Here is a 17447-nt window from a genome sequence, read left to right as displayed (position 1 = left end):
CACGGCTTACGGACTGCTCCTCCAATCTCAGGGGGGGTTCGATTGCTATTGACTGATCATCGATCCACCATCCTGCACTCAACCTCTGTCCTCCTTTTCCAAATACTATCTACTCCACCTAATCCATTCTAACACCTCCACCAAGCTTGGCTGGGGCAGCAAGCCACTCCCACCCACAGGAAACTGACTTCTCTTCCTAAGGGCAGCTGCCCCATCCCCATAGCTCCCAATGGACAGGCCTTCTATCTCTGAGTAGAAAAAAAGGTGGTGATGAGGGACTAGGAAGAAACGCCCTCTGGCTAGCATAAGACATTGGGCTGGCCTCGTAAAGGCTATCTCCAACTTCCCCCTATGACCCATTTGACAGAGCTTTAACAGAAACCTGGAAGGCTACCAGGGCCCCAGTCCAATAAACAGAAGATATCCATTATATACCAAAACATTTAATTGAAATACCTGTATAAAAAATATGATCTCCAGACATTTCACACTTTTGAACTTATACAACCCCACCCCTGATGCCTACTCACACCAGGGTCACAGAACACAGTTGCTAAAATAAATTAAGGGCTTGAGACTCTGTCCCCCACCCCAGCTTTCAGAGCCAGCAAGCAGACTGTACAAGGTCAATAATTTAAACCCCCTCCCCAGCGCAGAGTGCCCAGGGTGACAGGGTCTCCCACTCCCCTTAAATTAGCCACTGTACAAATTCTTCCTCCCACAAACATGGGGTTAGGGACCTACTCCAGGTGCAGGAACCAGGATGCCGTCTGTGGACTGAACGGCCACCCTTGGCTTTCCTGAACACCCCAGGGGCCTGGAGAAGGTGGTTGCTTGGAGGAAGTAACCTCAGCAAATAAATTAAACAATAAATAGCCCCAGCAGGGCAGGGGCGCCCTCCAGGGTGATCACACCATAAATAAGAGACCGTGGCACGCTCGTTGCGTGCGGTGCCAGGGAGGCAGGCGGGCAGCAGTGGCCCAGCGTTGCATTGCTTGTGCAGACATGCCCAGACGAAGACCAGGAGACTGGAGGGTTGGAGGTGGGCACCACAGGGCGCTCCATGTCAAACACACTTGGTCAGGAAGGCTGCCTCAAGATGGAGCAGCAGGGTAGGGTCTCGGGTTCAAGTATCCACCCAGGGCAGGCGGGACCTTGCTTAGCCCGCAGCCATCTTTGGACAGAAGAGCTCAAGAAAACCCAGGCCCTGTGGAGCAGCGTTCAAAAAGGCACTCAAAGCAAAGGAAACAGGCCCGGTGCCGAGAGCAAAGGTCACCAGGGGTCAGAGGTCACTGCTTTTGCAGGAGACATCCCAGGCAGAAAATGTTCATTCTGGGAGAGGGCTGGCTAGGCTGAGCCCAGGCCCCCAGTGTGGAGTCCAGGCCCCTCCTCCTCCTCACAAGCTCTCACTGCTGGAAGTGGTACTGGCTCCGTCATCAGTATCCAGGGCACAGAGCCGAAGGTCACAGTTCTCTGGAACGCTCCCCTCTGTCCCCAGCATCCAGGGATGGGCAGCAATTTGGTCCAGCGAGGGCCTCTCTGAGGGCCGCAGGGAGAGACACCACTCAATAAGCTGCTGGCACTCTGCAGGGAGAACAGGGGTCAGTCCTGCTGCAACACTGCCCTGCTCCCAGTACAGCCCCAGGATCAACAACACACCTGGGGAGACCCTCCTCCGGAAAAAGAGCCTGCCGCGCAAGATCTCCTCATCCTGCTCAAAGGGAATGTCCCCACACACCATGTCGTAGAGCAGTACACCCAGAGACCACACAGTGGCAGACCGCCCGTGATATCGATGATACCGGATCCACTCTGGGGGGCTGTACACACGGGTGCCTGAGGGAAGATTCAGGATTAGGCACACATCAGGATGTATACACACTGGGGGAGAACACTGAACAACGGGCCTTCATTAGCTCTCAGTCTGCCTCCATCAGGGCCTCTGAGAATCTTGCTTGTCATCACCCTGGAAAAACCCCAACACAGCAGCAGGCGGGGCTCAGGAAAGGAGGGACAGGGAGGGCAGGGGAGGAACAGGAGTGAAGGGGAGATGAAGGCCCACCCCCAACAGGCCCCAGGGCAGGAGCGCGTCACATGAGCTGCGGCTCCAGTTTCACAACAAACAGATACATCGTAAGCCACGGGGAACCAGGCCCATGTTCTAGCTCCTCCCGCCCTGGCTGGCCTGCTCAGCTCTGCTTGGCTAGGAAAGGGGAGGAGAGGAGCTAAGGAAGAGGGGCGGGAGAGATGGGAGGAGGGAGGAGAGGAGTGGGGGAGCCCCGGCTTCCCCGCGCTCCGCAATGCGGGGATTTCTACTGCGGCGCCCCCGCGCTCCGCACGCACGCACGCCAAGGGAGGCCCGCGAGCGCCCTCCCCGGCACAGGGAGGGGCCACGGCGCCGAGGCGGCTGGCGGGGCCCTGCGTCACGCGCGTACCGCGGGTCTCCCTGGCTGCCACCCACCGCCCCCAGACCCTATGCTCTAACACCAAAGAGGGCTACCCCGGTGTCCTCACCCGCCCCCCACCCCCCCGTAAGCCCGGAGTGGCGCGTGGCCTCTTAACAGTCGCCGGAACGCCGCACCGCCTGCTCACCATCAAAGTCAGTGTAGACCGTGTCCTTGAGCACCGCGCCCGAGCCGAAGTCGATGAGCTTCAGCTCGCCCGAGCGCAAGTCCACCAGCAGGTTCTCGTCCTTGATGTCGCGGTGCACGACCCCACAATTGTGGCAGTGCCGCACAGCGGCGAGCACCTGCGCGAAGAAGCGACGAGCCAGAGGCTCGTCCAGGGCGCCGCGTTCAGTGATGAAGTCGAAGAGGTCCTGTGCCGGCTCGGGTCGCTCCAGCACCAGCAGGAAGCCGTCGGGCCGCTCGAACCAGTCCAGCAGGCGGATGACGCCGCGCGCGCCGCCCGCCGCGCCCACCTTGCGCAGCAGCACCACCTCCAGGGGCACGGCCATTCCGCCCTGGGGGACAAGGCGGTCATCGGACAAAGCCAAGGCAACCCGCACCCCCACGCCCCGAGCCCGCATACTTACGAGACTGCCCCACTCGGTCACCCGCTCCTTCACCACGTGCTTCACAGCCACCTGCGGGGAAGAGGGGGCGACACGCGAGCAGTCAGACGGGCGGCCGAGCGTGGCGATCGTCCACGCGGGTGCGCCCGGAGCCACGACTCACCGGGAGTCCGTCGGCGATGCGGCTGCCCGCGTAGACCGTGCCGAAGCCGCCGCTGCCGAGCACGGCGCCCACCTGGTACACCTTCTCGAAGCTCTCCTTGTCCGCCTTGGCTGTGGGACACACAATCCCGTTGGTGATGTCCCAAAGCCCCTCCGGCTCCCGCCTAGGCCCCCCTCCCCGGCCCGCGCACATACCTGGCTGTAGGATCTTCACTGGGAGGTGGTCCACGCCGCCAGGCCCGCAGAGGTGCGCCAGGGAGCCGAACTTGGACAGCAGCATCGCGGGTGGCCTCGCGTGCGGCGCCGCCTCTGACCCGTCCGGCACGGACGCGGGAGGGCGGTCTTCCTGACCGCAGACAGCGCGGCGGATCCCACGGCCCCGAGGCCGAGCGCTCAGTGGGGCAGCCGCGCGGCGCAGTTGCCCGGTGGCCGCGCGGAAGCCCGTAGACGGCAGCTGGCCGAGCGGCTCACACGCCCCGGCCGCCTCGCCCCGGGGTTTTGGACCGCGGAGACACGTATCCCTCCGCGGAGGCGGGGCCGCCTGTAGCTCCGCCTCCTTCCGCCCGAGGCTCACTTTGCGGTGTGGCTGTTTTGAGTCTGGCAAAGTGGTGCTGGGAAAGCCGGACGCTCCCTGTCGGTTCACCAAGGGCTGGTGGAGCTTGGGGACAGCGACCCGTCCGGACTAGCTTGCCGTAGTAGAGTCGCGGAGGATCACAGCGTTCTACGGCTTTCCACAGCGCGCTCACCGGCCCTGCGCACGCGCAGCTCGCGCGCGGGCGGAGGCCCCCTTATGTCTCTGGCAGCGCGGGCGGGGCCGCATAAGCCAATGAAAATCGAGGTTTTGAAAGGACACGGGGACTTAGCCAATGGCGGCGTAGGGCGGGGCCTTCCGAGCCTCGCCCCCAGGCCGCGCCGAGGAAGGTCACTCTCCGGCTCCGCGAGTTACGCGTGTTGTTCCCTCGTTTCTCGTGGGCGTTCGTGGCTGGTGGAGTGCGAGGAGTCGGCCCCCTCAGAGAGGCGGAAGTCCGGGAGGACAGTCGTGCGGCTCTGAGGCCTTCACTGATACTAGCCCTGTGTGCGTCAGCTGCTGCTCGCGCGCAACGATGCGCACGTGGCTGGGCTAGAGAGAAAGCCTTGCCTTCAGACCTCTCAGCCCAGCCCCAGCTCCCTGGAGCACACCTTGTGTGCTTGCCCATCAGCTAGACTCAGATCTCATGCTCCTAACGGGGTACCTATGAGAGCCTCCTAACCCCTAGATCCTACCCCGCTCTGCTTTACAGCCACCTGACACTTTGTCACTTTGGCTGCTCATGACTACCAATGGTCCTCCGTGGACGGCTATTATGTCCATAGTTCCGTCCTGAGCAGCCTAGGTAGCCACAGCCTACAGCAGTTTCCGTATCCTTTCTACCTACACCTTAAGACATCAGTGTCATTGACCCTGGCTAAGTCACTGGGTCCAAGAGCAACCCAGGACTTGGAGATGTGCGTTGTCATCTATCAGCCTCAGCTGGGTGAGAGGGGGCTGAGAGCAGTTGCTCCCTGGACTTTAGTTACATGGCTACACGACTCAATTGGCATTCCTGAACCGCTACTACCTGGGGGATCTGGAGTCTGGCTTCTTACTTCTCGGGTCCCTCCACTCATGCCACAGACCACACTTCCTTTCTGTGGAACCTCTCTGAGGCACCTACTACCTTGACACAATCCTGGGCCCACCTGGTTTCCTCACCCTTTTCTGTCTTTGTGGCCTAGACCCTCAGTTGTCCAGACACACTCAGGCACACACAATGGCTGGCCCTCGGAATGGGTCACAGGTTCTTGGAGCTCTGTCTGGCTCTCTCCTAAAGTGCTTTCCAGGAGCTAACCAGGTCTGCCAAGGACAAAGTTTTCTGTAGCAACTATCAAGGTTCACAGGATTCCTGGTCAGGTTGGGGGAGAGCTGTTGTCTGCCTGTGGCTGCTTTCAAAGGACCAGCTAAGAGACCAACAGAACCTGTGCTCCTCCTGGCCAGGACAATCTGGTTGGATTGGACCCCAGTCTTTGGGAGGGAGAGGGAGGGAGGGGTGCTTGAGCGCTGTCTAAGTCTTGGTAGATAGTAAATTCAATGGTAAGGGGTGGCTGGGGTTCCCTGGTGCCTCCCTAGTGAACCCTAGCCCAGCATGTGAACGTACTTTTTTGTTTTTGGGGTGCTTTTTGGGGGGGGGTTGGTGTGTGTGTGTGTGTGTGTGTGTGTCTGTGTCTGTGTGTCTGTGTGTCTGTGTGTCTGTGTGTGTGTGTGTGTTGAGACAAAGTTTCTCTGTGTAGCCCATCCTGGAATTCTCTCTGTAGACCAGGCTGGCCTCAAACTCACAGAGATCTTCCTGCCTCTGCCTCCCCAGTTCTGGGTAGAAGTGTGCACCACCACCACCACCCAGCTCCCAAGTGATTTTCTTTTTTCTTTTCTTGTTTTTATTTTTTGTTTGTTTGTTCATTTGTTTGTTTTACTTTTCGAGACAGGGTTTCTTTGTGCAGCTCTTGCTGTCCTGGAGCTCGCTCTGTAGACCAGGCTTACTTTGAACTCAGAGATCCACTGGCCTCTGCCTCCCGAGTGCTGGGATTAAAGTCATGCTCCAACACCACCCAGCCCCCAAATGAATTTCTAAGCCAGTTCGCTCCAGATCATCCTGGCCTTCACCCTGGCTAGTTAGTTCCTTAAGAAGTCAGCTTTGGGAGATCAAGACCAGGGAGGATCATCCCCGCCTTAGTCCCTAAACTCCTGAGGGGTGCTCCTAACACCTTGTATCTTCCTACACTAACAACGTGAGGCCTTACTTTAAGCTGCTCAGTTGCTCTCCCCCCTCCCTTCGCAGGTAGGCTGAGACCCCTCATGGTACTAGAGGACTTGGGGAGAAGGAAGGAATCTGTGCAACAGGAAGCATCCTTCTCCCCAGACGGGGACTTATGTTCATTGGGTTGTAGTTCGATTACTCCGTGGGCCTCTGTGTGTGTTAAGGACCCCAAACCTTCTAAGTAATCTCCATGATATTATCAGAATAGGCCCTGGTCCTCACCCCCAAGAATCATCCATCCAACATCCGGGTCTCATCATATTCCATTTGGCCTGAAGAAAGGTCTAGGTAAGAGGTTTTATCTGAACATCTACCCATACATCTGTTCTGGACAGGCATTTGGAAATCCCGAGTCCCCAAATAATCCTGCCTCACCCCTACCAGCAATGGGCATAACCCACCCTATCACCCTATTAATTAGTTGATTAAATAGAGGCTCTGGTGGGTCCTGTCTGTAGAGCCTATTTCCTATTTGCATGAGAGGAATCTGAAACCCAGGGCTTCTGGCCCTGTGTCCATCTGCCCTATTCCCACTCCCAACCTGTTGGAAGGTGGACCTCAGGTCATCCCTGCTCCACAGGTTTCAACAACCCCCACATCCAGTTCCTGTACTGGGTACCAGTCCTCTGCCTGCTTTTTCCTGGTTCCTAGAAAGCCCATCCAGTAAGCCTTAAAAATAGCTCTGGGCCTCACAGGTCAGCCATCCCATAAGGCAGCAGAGCTGGAGAACTCCTACAGAAGAGAACGGTCCTGCTGCAGATGCCCGTGCCCTGTTGCTTGCCTTCCCACCCCTCAACCGATGCTCTGGATCCAGATCAGTGCCTCCCATCTGTCGGCCTTCCTGTCTTAACTAGGTGTTACTCAAGGAGAGGGCTAGTGGGGCAGGACAGCTTCTGCCAGAGGGTCTGTACCCTCCCTCTCACTCGCTCGCCCCCCACCCCCCAAGCCACCCTGTTCCCATCTACATGCAGCCTTGGAAGCAGCCATTCCTGCCCTGCAGTGGGTACAGAGAACGCACAGCCAGCCCCACCAGGTCACTCTGCCCTGATGGTGGGAGGGGCTATGTTGTTGCTGTGGTGACAAGAGTCAGGCTGTCCTTTTCCTGGTAGAAAAGAAGAGATGATGGACTGGAGGATGGTCAGGGCCTTATCGTGTGCACGCGTGCGTGCGCGCGCTCGCGCGCACACACACACACACACACACACACACGCTGTGAGAGAGAGAGAGAGAGAGAGAGAGAGAGTGTCCTATGTACTTGCAAACCTAGTCACACACAAGTAATCGTCCACAAAACAACATGCACACACAGGCACACAGAAACACAATTCAAACACTCTACAGATCCTCAATATTACAGGGCAGGGCAAAGTGGGGTACCTCCCACAGTCTCCCCAAGCTGCTTGCCCTGGTACCCTCAGACTCCCTCGAGTCTTCACCTCCCAGCAGATCTCATCTACATCCAGTGCTCTTACCAACCACAGAGCCTGTGCCCAACTGCCCCCTAGGTAGGCCCTGGGTCTTCTCGACCCCTGGCTGTCTTTGATGTCTCTCCAGCCCGAGAGTCTCCTCACTCGCCCTCTGTTTGGTGAAACAGACCCATGGGTCTATTCCACCTTACCTCCTTCCCATTAATTCATTGTCTCCTGTCCCTGGCCTCATTCTCCTCCATGTCTCTTTGGCCATCAGGGTCATTCCTTCCTACAAGCAGTTCCTACTGGACCCTGAGCCACTGACTTGGCTCCCACTGCAAGAGGTGATGACCCAAATTGAGTATGCCCCTCCTTAGCCCCCATAGGCCATCCGGGCAGTGTTCCAGATAGGCACACCTGGCATTAGTCTCACACCCCTGGCCCTGGCCCTAGCCCTGGCCTTGGCCCCAGATCTAGGCTTGGTGTAGTGCCAGGTCAACCTCACCCTGGCTTGGCCCTGGCTAGCTGATTAGCCAACAGGCACTGGCTGCCCACCCTGTCAGACTTGTCCAAGGCCAGGCCCCCAGACTGGCTTGAAACAGAGCTCTCAGTTGAAGGCAGGCAAGGCCCTTTCCCCTCCTGCCTCCACACTCCTTGGCAAACCTCTCCTGGATGGGGAGAGGAGCCAGAGCAGCCAGCCAGGATTTTGCAACATTTTGCCAAAGGCGTCCCTGGGTAGGGGAGGTCCAACAGGATCAGAAATATAACAGCAGCTTGTGTGAACTCTGGCCCAGCCACTGTGGCTGCCTCTTCCAACCTTGTCCCAGATGCTGACAGACACCATCTCCCTGCCCATGGGACCCTGGCTTGCCTTAAACCCTCAGCTCAAGCCCATCTATTGTTGACAAATTGCAGCCACCCTCCCCCCTTGGCACGGTTCTTCTGCTGCTGAGAACCGCACTCACTCACATCCTGCTCTAACCAGGGTACATACTCAAGCATGCCCAACTGATCCCAGCTCCTGGGGCTCAGCATTAAAAAGACCCTAAAAGTGAAGAAGATGCCATGGGTATCTAGACCTAAACCAGGTCTTCAGCATCACAAAATGCTTTCTGGCATCCCCCAGGGCAGTCCACACCCTCTTCCTCCAGTAAGCCTTAAAGGTAACGATGACGGAGCATATGGTAGCATCAACCCACACCATCTGGATCCAGCTGCCCAGAGAACCTCAGACATACTGGCCCCCAAAAACGTCCCATGTGGCAGAGCAGTCTGGGCAGGGTCCAGGATGACTGGGCTGAATGTCCTCCTCCTCACAAGGTTCTAGCCTTAAACCCAGCCATTCATACCATCTGTACTGGGCCAAGTTTGCCAGCACCCCCTCCTAGCTTCAGCCTCTCTCTAGCTCAACCCTGAGGACCACCGTCAGAATCCCAGCTTGTGTCTTCCAACCACGTCCCCGAGGCTGACAGACACCATCTCCAGGGACCCAGCCAGCACTCAGGCCTTACCTTGCCACTGCCTGACCCACCATGTAATCTCAGCCTCCCCATGCATAGAACAGGATGATGGCGGCCGGTAAACACCTGTGACTTGCTCTCTGCAGTATCTAGTGGGTCCCTGGTGGGCACGCGGCCTGAAATTTCATCAGCAGTGTCTCAGAGCTTATGATGAGCTTATGGTGGGACCTTTCATGCCTTCCAAAAGCTCCATCATACCAGGGGTCCCTTTGGGCAAACCCAACTAGGTATGTGGTAAGGTTATAGGAGTCTCCGTTCGCACTCTTCCTACTTCTATCCGTCCACACAGGTAGGCAAGATTTTAGACCACCCCTCCCCCACAAGGGATGTAGAGGGACCAGGAGAGACCCCCAGCTCCAGTGTGATCGTGGCTGCACATTTAGTGAGCACCTGCTGAGTGTCTACCAGCTTGGCATCCTTCTGTGCCCCAAGTCAGCCTAGGAGACTACTGTCCCAGGCTTCTTCCTGCTCTCTCCTGCATGTGGTCAAAAAGAAGAGTGGTCTTTGCTGGAACGAAGATGGTCGGGTCCAGGGCAAGCCTGTGGGTAGCAACTGGCTCCAGGGAGCTCTCAGACAGGAGTGTCCCTGACAGTCATGACCTCTACCCATGAATAGATGGAGCCAAGAGAGAAACAGGGCAGGACAGATGACTGCTTCAGGTCTGACAGGAGTCCGCTCCTCTCTGACAGCCCAGGGCAGTACCCACACAGCACGGAGCTGGGAAGCCTAGATACCCAGTCTCTGTGCATTACCTTTAATTGCTCAGAAATAGAGGTGGATGTAAGTCCCCCATCCCTGGGCACAGTGAGTAGGGAGCAGTCAGTACAGGCTTAAGTTCTGCTCATAGAAAACGAACTAGAAAAGCGCGTTTTCACAGTGCTCCGCGCCCGGGAGTGCATGTTGGTACACCGGCTTGCCAGGAGCCTGCCCTCACAGCCCTCTCCTTTCACACCTGCTGGATTGGACCCAGGCCTGCAGGCAGGGTCCAGATCCTGGAAGCCACAATGTGGATACAAAGCCATCCAGGCTGCGGCTGGGCTGCAGGACTAGTCACAAAGCTGGTACACCCTCAGGCTGTATCCTGTTGCTCTTTCTTCCCCACCCTCTGTTGAAAACCTTCTGCCCCGGCTCCTAGGTGTCCACTGAGTCAGGCACTAATGAGCACCGGGAGCATTCAAATCCCAGGATGTAGCAGGAATGGAAGTTGGGGTGTTAGTGTCCATATCAGGGGGGCCAGGTCTTCAAGGGGTTGTTGAAATAATGCATACGTATCATTCATAATAAAAGCAGCTACAGGGAGTGATGAACTCAAACTGAGGCTCCCTCTTCTAGAACCCCATGAGTCTCTCAGGCTTTTCCAAAGGAGTTCTAGGTGAAGAACCAAGAGGGCCGGAAGACCCTAAGGGCAGGGGGGCAGGACTGCTAGATCCCTGAGACAGACAGCCCTTTGAGTCTACTCTGGAACCTAGTTGTATGAGAGTCCAGAGAGACCCACTGAGACCAGAGAAAGAAAGGCCTTGCCCTGTCCCTATCTCTGGGCAGGGATTCACAGACCCGCCCTGACCCTGGGACTCTGAGGCTTGGTCAGAAGTGGCTAAGCTTTGTTCCGACCACAAGACCACTTCCTTATTCCTAGGAAATGTCAGAGACAACAGTGAGGGAGGGGGTGCCCTGGTCTGTAAATCAGCTGAGGTGGCTTCCATAGAAACCATACTTCACCCTTGGCCCACCATTCCCATTTCCTGGTGACTGTTCTTGCCCCCACCCCACCCCCAAAGTAGATTGTGCTGGGGCATCCTGGAGCAAGTGAGGTGTCCAGTTCCCCAGAGCCTAGGCAGAAGAGTCCAATCTGGCCTGGGGGCACCCACTAATGTCCCAAGGGCTGGCCAGTCTGAATCAGAGCCCGAGAAGAAATGTACTTGATGTACATTGGCTCCCAGATAGGCACTAAGCACTGTAGGCAGCACACCCCCCCCCCCATGTATTTTCACTGTTTGTGGAGTTCACGAACCTTCCTGCTTTTCTTTTTCTTGAGCTCCCCAAGCTGGAAAGACCCATATGACACAACTACCTCAGGATCACCAGGCCCCGGGGACACAGCTCTTTGGCTTTTAGCTTTATTCCCACCTCTCAGGAAGATTAGGGAACTTGACCTGGGATGGTCACAGGCTCTCCCTTGTCTGGGGGTTGGGGAACAAAGACCCAGGTGGGGCAGCTGAGTCCTTTTGGGGTAAGGCAGGGCTGCATCATCACCCACTGGGGACCCTCCTCACAACATTCAGATCCCTGTCCCTGTGCAAAGCAGGCTTGGGGCTTGAGACAGGATGGGATGAGTACCCTGAGGAGGAAAGCTGGGGTTGGAGGATGCTCGGGCACAGATACACTCCATACTCCCCTCCTCAGCCCGCTAACAGTCAGGAATGCACAGGAAACCCAGTCACTGAGTCAGCCCTCGGAATGGAAGGAATGGGAAGAATTCTATGCTTTCACTCTTTGGCTGGGTTCCCGCCCTGAGAACTTTCCCATCCCCCCAGCTCCATATCACCCCAGCCCCACCCTACTTAAGTAGCTTTAGCAGCCTACAGGCCTCAAGCCCTTCTCCACTGGAATCCCCTCCAGCTCCTACCGTCTCTCCTGACATCCGTGGTTATTGAGTTAACATTGGCTCCTTGGGGCTGTAGGTGCCAGGCCACAGTCTGGCACTAGAAGACCCTCTGTCCTCAGTCCATTGGCCTGTGTCAGCATTGGCCTCCCAGGCCTAAGCAGTCACTCCCACTGTCTACACACCACCCTGCTTGGCTTCCTGGGACTAAGCTGCAAAGCTATGTTGGGGGTACCTAGGAGCCGGTGCTGGCTGACCATACCAAGCCTACGCAGGCTCCCTGCCTCACACCTGACCATCCTGCCCTCTGAACACACCTCCTTTTCTGAGCACATCCTGCTGTCCTTGGGCTAGGGAAAGGTCAGCCCCAGCCAGGCCTGCAGTCCAGTAGAGGAACGAGAGGGGAAAGGGGTGGGGACGAAAGCTGATGGGGTGGGGGCTGAAGCTGGGGGGAGGAAAGGGATGAGCAGATAACCCGCTAAGCCTTTTAGTCAGCACCAAGCTAGAGTGCTGATGTCACCCATAAGTCTGTAATCTAGTCCTTTTCAAAGATTTGGGGACAAAGTTATGACTCTGAGTTCCCCGGCCAGGTTCAGGCCCGCAGTTGTGCAAGAAAGAGAAGAGAGATCAGCGTTCCTTAGGATCTAGTGGGGCCAGGGCATGAAGTCTCTCGACCATTGCCCTTGAAGTCCAGCCAGCCACTGTTGCTAACCCCAGGTCCCCATCTGAGCACAGGCATACATCTATTAAGTAATGGTGGCCAGTGGTTTAACTGGGGGTAGGAGATGCCCAGAGCAGGGGACCAGCTTTCTAGTCCCTTGGGGGAAAGAACTAACAACCTAAGCAGGTACGACAAGTCCAGAATCCAAGGAGAAGGCTGGTGAACCCCAGGCAATGCGTGCAAAGGAGATCACTGTTGGTCCCTGACCTGCTCCTGTCTTTTCTTTCTTCAGGTCCCGGTCTCAGTCACACCCTTGCCTGGGTGTTCCCAGAGTGGCTTTAGCCTCCCTGATGGCTGTGGGAGGGGAGCCGCTGACTCGTAGTTTCTGGGACGCACTCAGCTTTAGGGTTTCGACCCGGCCCTGGTAACCCGCCCAGGAGAACAAGTTGACTGATCTGGGACCCCAGATGGAGGCTGGCCCAAGGACAGCAGCAAAAGCACCATCCACTTGGTGCCATCGGGCCTGCCGTGTAGGCCCTCACCTGATACACCTGTAGCCCGAGCCCAGAGGTCCGCTACTGCTCTGCAAGCAAGGGTCCTCCTCGGCGTTATCTGTCTCTGGAGGTTTCTGACCATGTGAGACTCCTGCTCACTGAATCCCTGTTGCCCGAGGAGGAAAGGCAGAGATTGGGCCTCAGTTCCCAGCTGTAGAATGGGTTTGCTGAGAGCTCCAGCCACATGGTAGGACTTGAGAGGAAACCTTTAGTGTCTATAAGCAGATCCTGAGCTGTTCCGGCATCTTGGCTCTTCCCAGCATACAGAACTACCTTTCACCTCCAGGACCCAGTTCGATGCTCCCACATGTCCTAGGACCTTGGCCAGGGCTTTGTCTTAAAGCCCAACTCAGTAAGCTCCTCCGGCCAGAGATACTGTACTGGAATGGCCTGGAGGCTACAGGAGTTGGCTCAGGTCTTGGTAGGGTCGTCTAGGCCTTGGCAGACTGTCAAGGGAATAGGCTAGCTGGCAGGAGAGAGCAATGGTCAGCAGCGCTCCCATATTCAGGACCTGTAGACAGGTTCTGCTCCACCTTGACATCTTCCTGATTATTGTTTATAGGTAGGGAAACTGAGGCTTGAGAAAGCAAAGTGGCTGGCCCCACGGTGGCCATAAGGGGGCCTGGGTGTATAGTCATATTTGGACTTAGAACTAGGCCCACAGAAGCTGTGGTGGGGGAGCAGGAGCCCTGACCCTCACAGGTCCCTGTGCCAGGTGCTGCCATTGATCCGGTAAGAGTACCCAGAAGCTTGGGACAGACTGGATGGGATGGTTTGGTAGGGGCGAGGGGACCTCAGCCAGATCTTTTCTTCTGAAATCTTGTTTGGCTGAGGAAATTTAGTGACTGTCCAAGCCAATGTGGAGCCACTAAGGGGCTCCTAGGCAAAGCCAGAATGAAGCCAACCTGGCCGGTGGGGTCAAAGGAATGAGAAGCAGTGCGGCTGTCAGAGCAGCCCTGCTGTAGCTAGCTCAAGGGCTTGGAGTGTTGGCCGGCTGCTCAGGGACTGAGGTTAGGACAAGCACAGGCTGAGATGGGGCTAGAGACTGAAGTCTTTCAACACCTGGGGACCCGGTCCAGGTCCGGCCTCCCAGTGAGGTTGGCTTTTCCTAGCTTTGCCATGTCCTTTGTGCTTCTGACCTATGAAGATGGGTGGAGTGTGCCTTTGGGTGCTGTCCAGCCCACCTATTCCTCTCCCTCTATCTTAGCCTCCAAGGCTCAACTCTACCTGTTCTGCCACTCCCAGCTGAGCCAACACCCCCAGCAGGTGGCTACCTGATGTAGGTAATACCCATGACGCACAGGCCTCTGACCTGCCTGCCTCCTCCTGGCTGGGTCCCAGTGCACACATCCACGTGAGCGAGCGAGCGAGCAAGCAAACACACACACACACACACACACACACACACACACACACACACACACACACACACAGTGCAGCTGCACCAGTCAGACCGGTTCTGCACCATCAGCCCTTAACCTCTGTAAAATTCACATTGGAATAGGGACCCACACTGCAAGCACATTGACTCCCTATGTCCGTCAGGCCCCAGCCCCCAGCCCATGCCCTTGTGGTGCTCAGCCTCTGTTTAATTATCTTACTGGTGAGCTAGACAGCGCTGCTTAACCCGAGGGTTCTGTGCGGCTTGGCATGAGGAGACACTTTGCAGCTGAGTAAGGATATCTGCATCGTGGAGGAGTATGGAGACAACCTCCTCCCAATCCCCCTGCAAACGTAGCTGGGCTAGCAGTGAGGCTAGGAAGTCTAGCCACTCGCCAACCATTTCCCAACCTACCTTATGAGGGGCCTCTGCAGACACGGGTTGCCAGCTGGGCTCTGCCTCACTGAGTGCAGTCCATTGGGTCTAGGAGGAGGCTGTCACAGCCCTTGTGTGTGTGCTGGCAGGACAGCAACCTCAGGCGACCCCCAGCTGGCCACTGGTAGTTCATTCCTTAGCTGTGGGGTAGCTGATTGGATACTCAGTTACCAACCTGATGTTCCCCAGACCAGATTCCCAGCAGCCTGGCTTCTCTGTTCTTTAGGGCCAGTGGGATCTTGTCCAGGATCACCAAGTCACCCTGAGGGAGACTGGGTCTACAGAGATAATGAGTTTGTGCTTGTGGATGGACCTGCATGAGCCTGGAGTGGGCATCAGGAAGTGTAAGGATGTGAGGACTCGCTGTGGGGATATGCCATGAACTGTGTGGACGTGGGGTCACCATGTGGGGGTGTCGGTAGAAGGGCAGTGGGCATCATGGGAGGGGGTGGCAAGGAGAGGGACATGGGGTGTGGGTATAGGCAGGAGGTCTCAGGGCATTAAGTGTGGACTGATACTTAGCGTTGGCAAGGTGATATGAATGCATGCTGAGAAGGGAGAGTGCTGTGGGCAGTGGTGAGGGGTCAGAGGGCAGAAATGGAGGTGGAGCACCATGGATGGGCAAGTGGGGCCGGACTAGCCAGGATGGTTGGGGACACAATGGGCCCTTGTCCCATGCCGGGCTCCAGGCGCCCTGAGCAAACACACACCCTGTTCCCTCTGCACACTGTGTCCCCAACTGGCCGTGGCTTGGGGCCAGCAGGGAAAGTAGCCTGGCCAGGACACGTGCCGAGCTTGTCCCTGTGGCTCCCACAGAGCCCTCTACATAGCACGCAGGAGTCCCTTGTGCTGGGTGCTCCCCATAGCCTCTCTCTGCTGCCTCCGTGCACACAGGCATATCCGGAGCCCTATGGAAGAAGGGCCCTGCACCTCCACTTTATCCTGGCTGTCCCTTCCGGCCCTGGGGACTCAGCTGCAGCCATGTGCTGTCTCTGGATGCTATGCTTGTGACAGAGGCCAAACTTGTCAGGCCTGGCTTCAATCCCTGCTGAGGCCCCTCCTGGGCACTGGCCCTCTTTGGACAGTGACTAGCTTCAGCAATAGCTCTGCCAGACATCCTGCCTACACCCAACTCTCCCATGGCCTGGCCCAGATCTCCTCTATGGCAGGGTGTCTGGGTCCCCGATATGCACTGAAAAGGTCCCTGGCCAGACCTGGGAGTCAAGAAGGACAAGATGGAGTCATCCCACAGAGGCCTGAGGAGCGTCCCTTGTTGTGTTTCTAAAAGGGGCAGGGAGGGGTACAGTGCTAATGTGGCAAATGGCCCAGGATCTGGAGCCAGAAACGATGCTCCAGTTACTTATATTGCTTGTTGCTTCTCTAGGAGCAGTAGAGGCAACCTCCACAATGCTAGACATCTGAATCACCTAGCTACCTACTGACATAGTACGTCCAGTGGGATCCGAGACTGTGGGAGAGACAGACCCTAAAAGGAACAATAGGAAAAGAGCGTTGCCAGCTTCCCAAGACACATGCTGCAGGGCCTCCTGTGACAGCACAGGCTGCGACCCCTACCAAGCAGCTCCAAGGTACCCTCGAGCACAGGATGCTAACGGTTGATGGGTCCAGCCAGGGAAGCTTCATGAGAGAAGGTCTGTGTAGCCGCATGTGCTGGACAGCTCTGAGATTCTCCGTCCTAGAGCTGCTGTTGATGAACCGGTAGGGGCTGGTTCTACAAGTGCTTGCTGTGCAAGCCTGATGATCTGGGTTTGGTACCTGAAGCCCACAATGGAAGGAGAGTGAACCATCTTCCAAAAGTTCTTCCATACATATGTCGTCATATGTGTGAACCCTCGGTCAAATACATTTCACACACACACATAACACACACACACACACACACACACACACATACCACACACACACACACACACACACAAACACAAACACACACACAAATTAATTAAAAACAACAACAAAAGTCTGGTGAGATGAGCTGGGCAGCTTCTCAAAGAGCCAGGTGGAGTCACTAAGGACTCCCCACAGAATGGGTTTCTGGAAGGACAGACAGTTTCAAGCTTCTCCTTAGGACAGGATCAACCATTTCCCTCACCGCACATTGGGTGCCTAGATTCTTTTTTTTTTTTTTTTTTTGGTTCTTTTTTTTCGGAGCTGGGGATCGAACCCAGGGCCTTGTGCTTCTTAGGCAAGTGCTCTACCACTGAGCTAAATCTCCAACCGGGTGCCTAGATTCTTATGAGGGCAGGACAGCATGACTCGGTATTCAGCTGGGTCCACAAGATGGCAAGAGTGTGCCTGTCCCCCAGCCAGTGTCCCTTTGCCCAGCCACCCTGGTCGTATATGATACTTGGTTCAGAGGCTGAATGTATTGGCACTGGGGACCAGAACTTGCTAGGCATGGACTCCACAGCCAACTTGACCACCACAACAATGTGTCTTGAAGGATGGGAAGCCTAATGCCTTGCTCCTCCTTCCCTTTTGGTGTTAGGATGCCATGTGGTCATGCTGAGGACCATGTTGGGCAGCAACCAGGATGGACACTCAGTCTGTAGCAGCTTCACATTCCGGTGGGCAGGACCCATCCCAGGCCGGGCATAGCACAAACTGGGGACCCTCTGGTAAAGAGTTGTCCCTCAGCTATCATCTGCTGCAGGAGAGGGACTATTGAGGTAGCAGACCTTAGCTAGACAACAGTGACCCTGGGGGGTGGGCATTGGCAGGGCATAGGAGGCATGACAATTAGATTCCTAGGGAGTCCTTGTGCACATATTTACATGGAGGTGAGATGTATCCCACAGGCCCACAACACTCACTTGCATCTAGACAAGGCTCAATTTAGAGCCACTCTGAGCCTGACC

At 56.4% G+C, this 17447-nt stretch overlaps 1 protein-coding gene and 1 non-coding gene across 3 annotated transcripts; both read right to left on the bottom strand.

Annotated features, from left to right (window-relative positions):
• Nucleotides 1-427: 427 nt before the first annotated feature.
• On the bottom strand, nucleotides 428-14609 carry Pim3 (Pim-3 proto-oncogene, serine/threonine kinase). 2 transcript variants are annotated; one of them, XM_063264213.1, is made up of 7 exons: nucleotides 14548-14609; nucleotides 3371-4295; nucleotides 3177-3286; nucleotides 3035-3085; nucleotides 2593-2962; nucleotides 1660-1836; nucleotides 428-1584 (listed from the first exon to the last, which is right to left on the bottom strand). In XM_063264213.1, exons 2-7 carry the CDS (start codon nucleotides 3453-3455, stop codon nucleotides 1397-1399), a joined length of 981 nt encoding a protein of 326 aa, XP_063120283.1. In that variant the 5' UTR covers nucleotides 3456-4295; nucleotides 14548-14609; the 3' UTR covers nucleotides 428-1396.
• A 2124-nt stretch (nucleotides 14610-16733) lies between these two features.
• On the bottom strand, nucleotides 16734-16806 carry Trnal-aag11 (transfer RNA leucine (anticodon AAG) 11). The gene has a single exon. It is a non-coding gene; the product is annotated as a tRNA-Leu (tRNA).
• Nucleotides 16807-17447: the final 641 nt, after the last annotated feature.

The sequence above is a fragment of the Rattus norvegicus genome, chromosome 7 (genome assembly GCF_036323735.1).
Source record: "Rattus norvegicus strain BN/NHsdMcwi chromosome 7, GRCr8, whole genome shotgun sequence".
NCBI lineage: Eukaryota > Metazoa > Chordata > Mammalia > Rodentia > Muridae > Rattus > Rattus norvegicus.
Note: the sequence above shows the minus strand (reverse complement) of the source record. Positions and strands in the feature narration are given on the sequence as shown.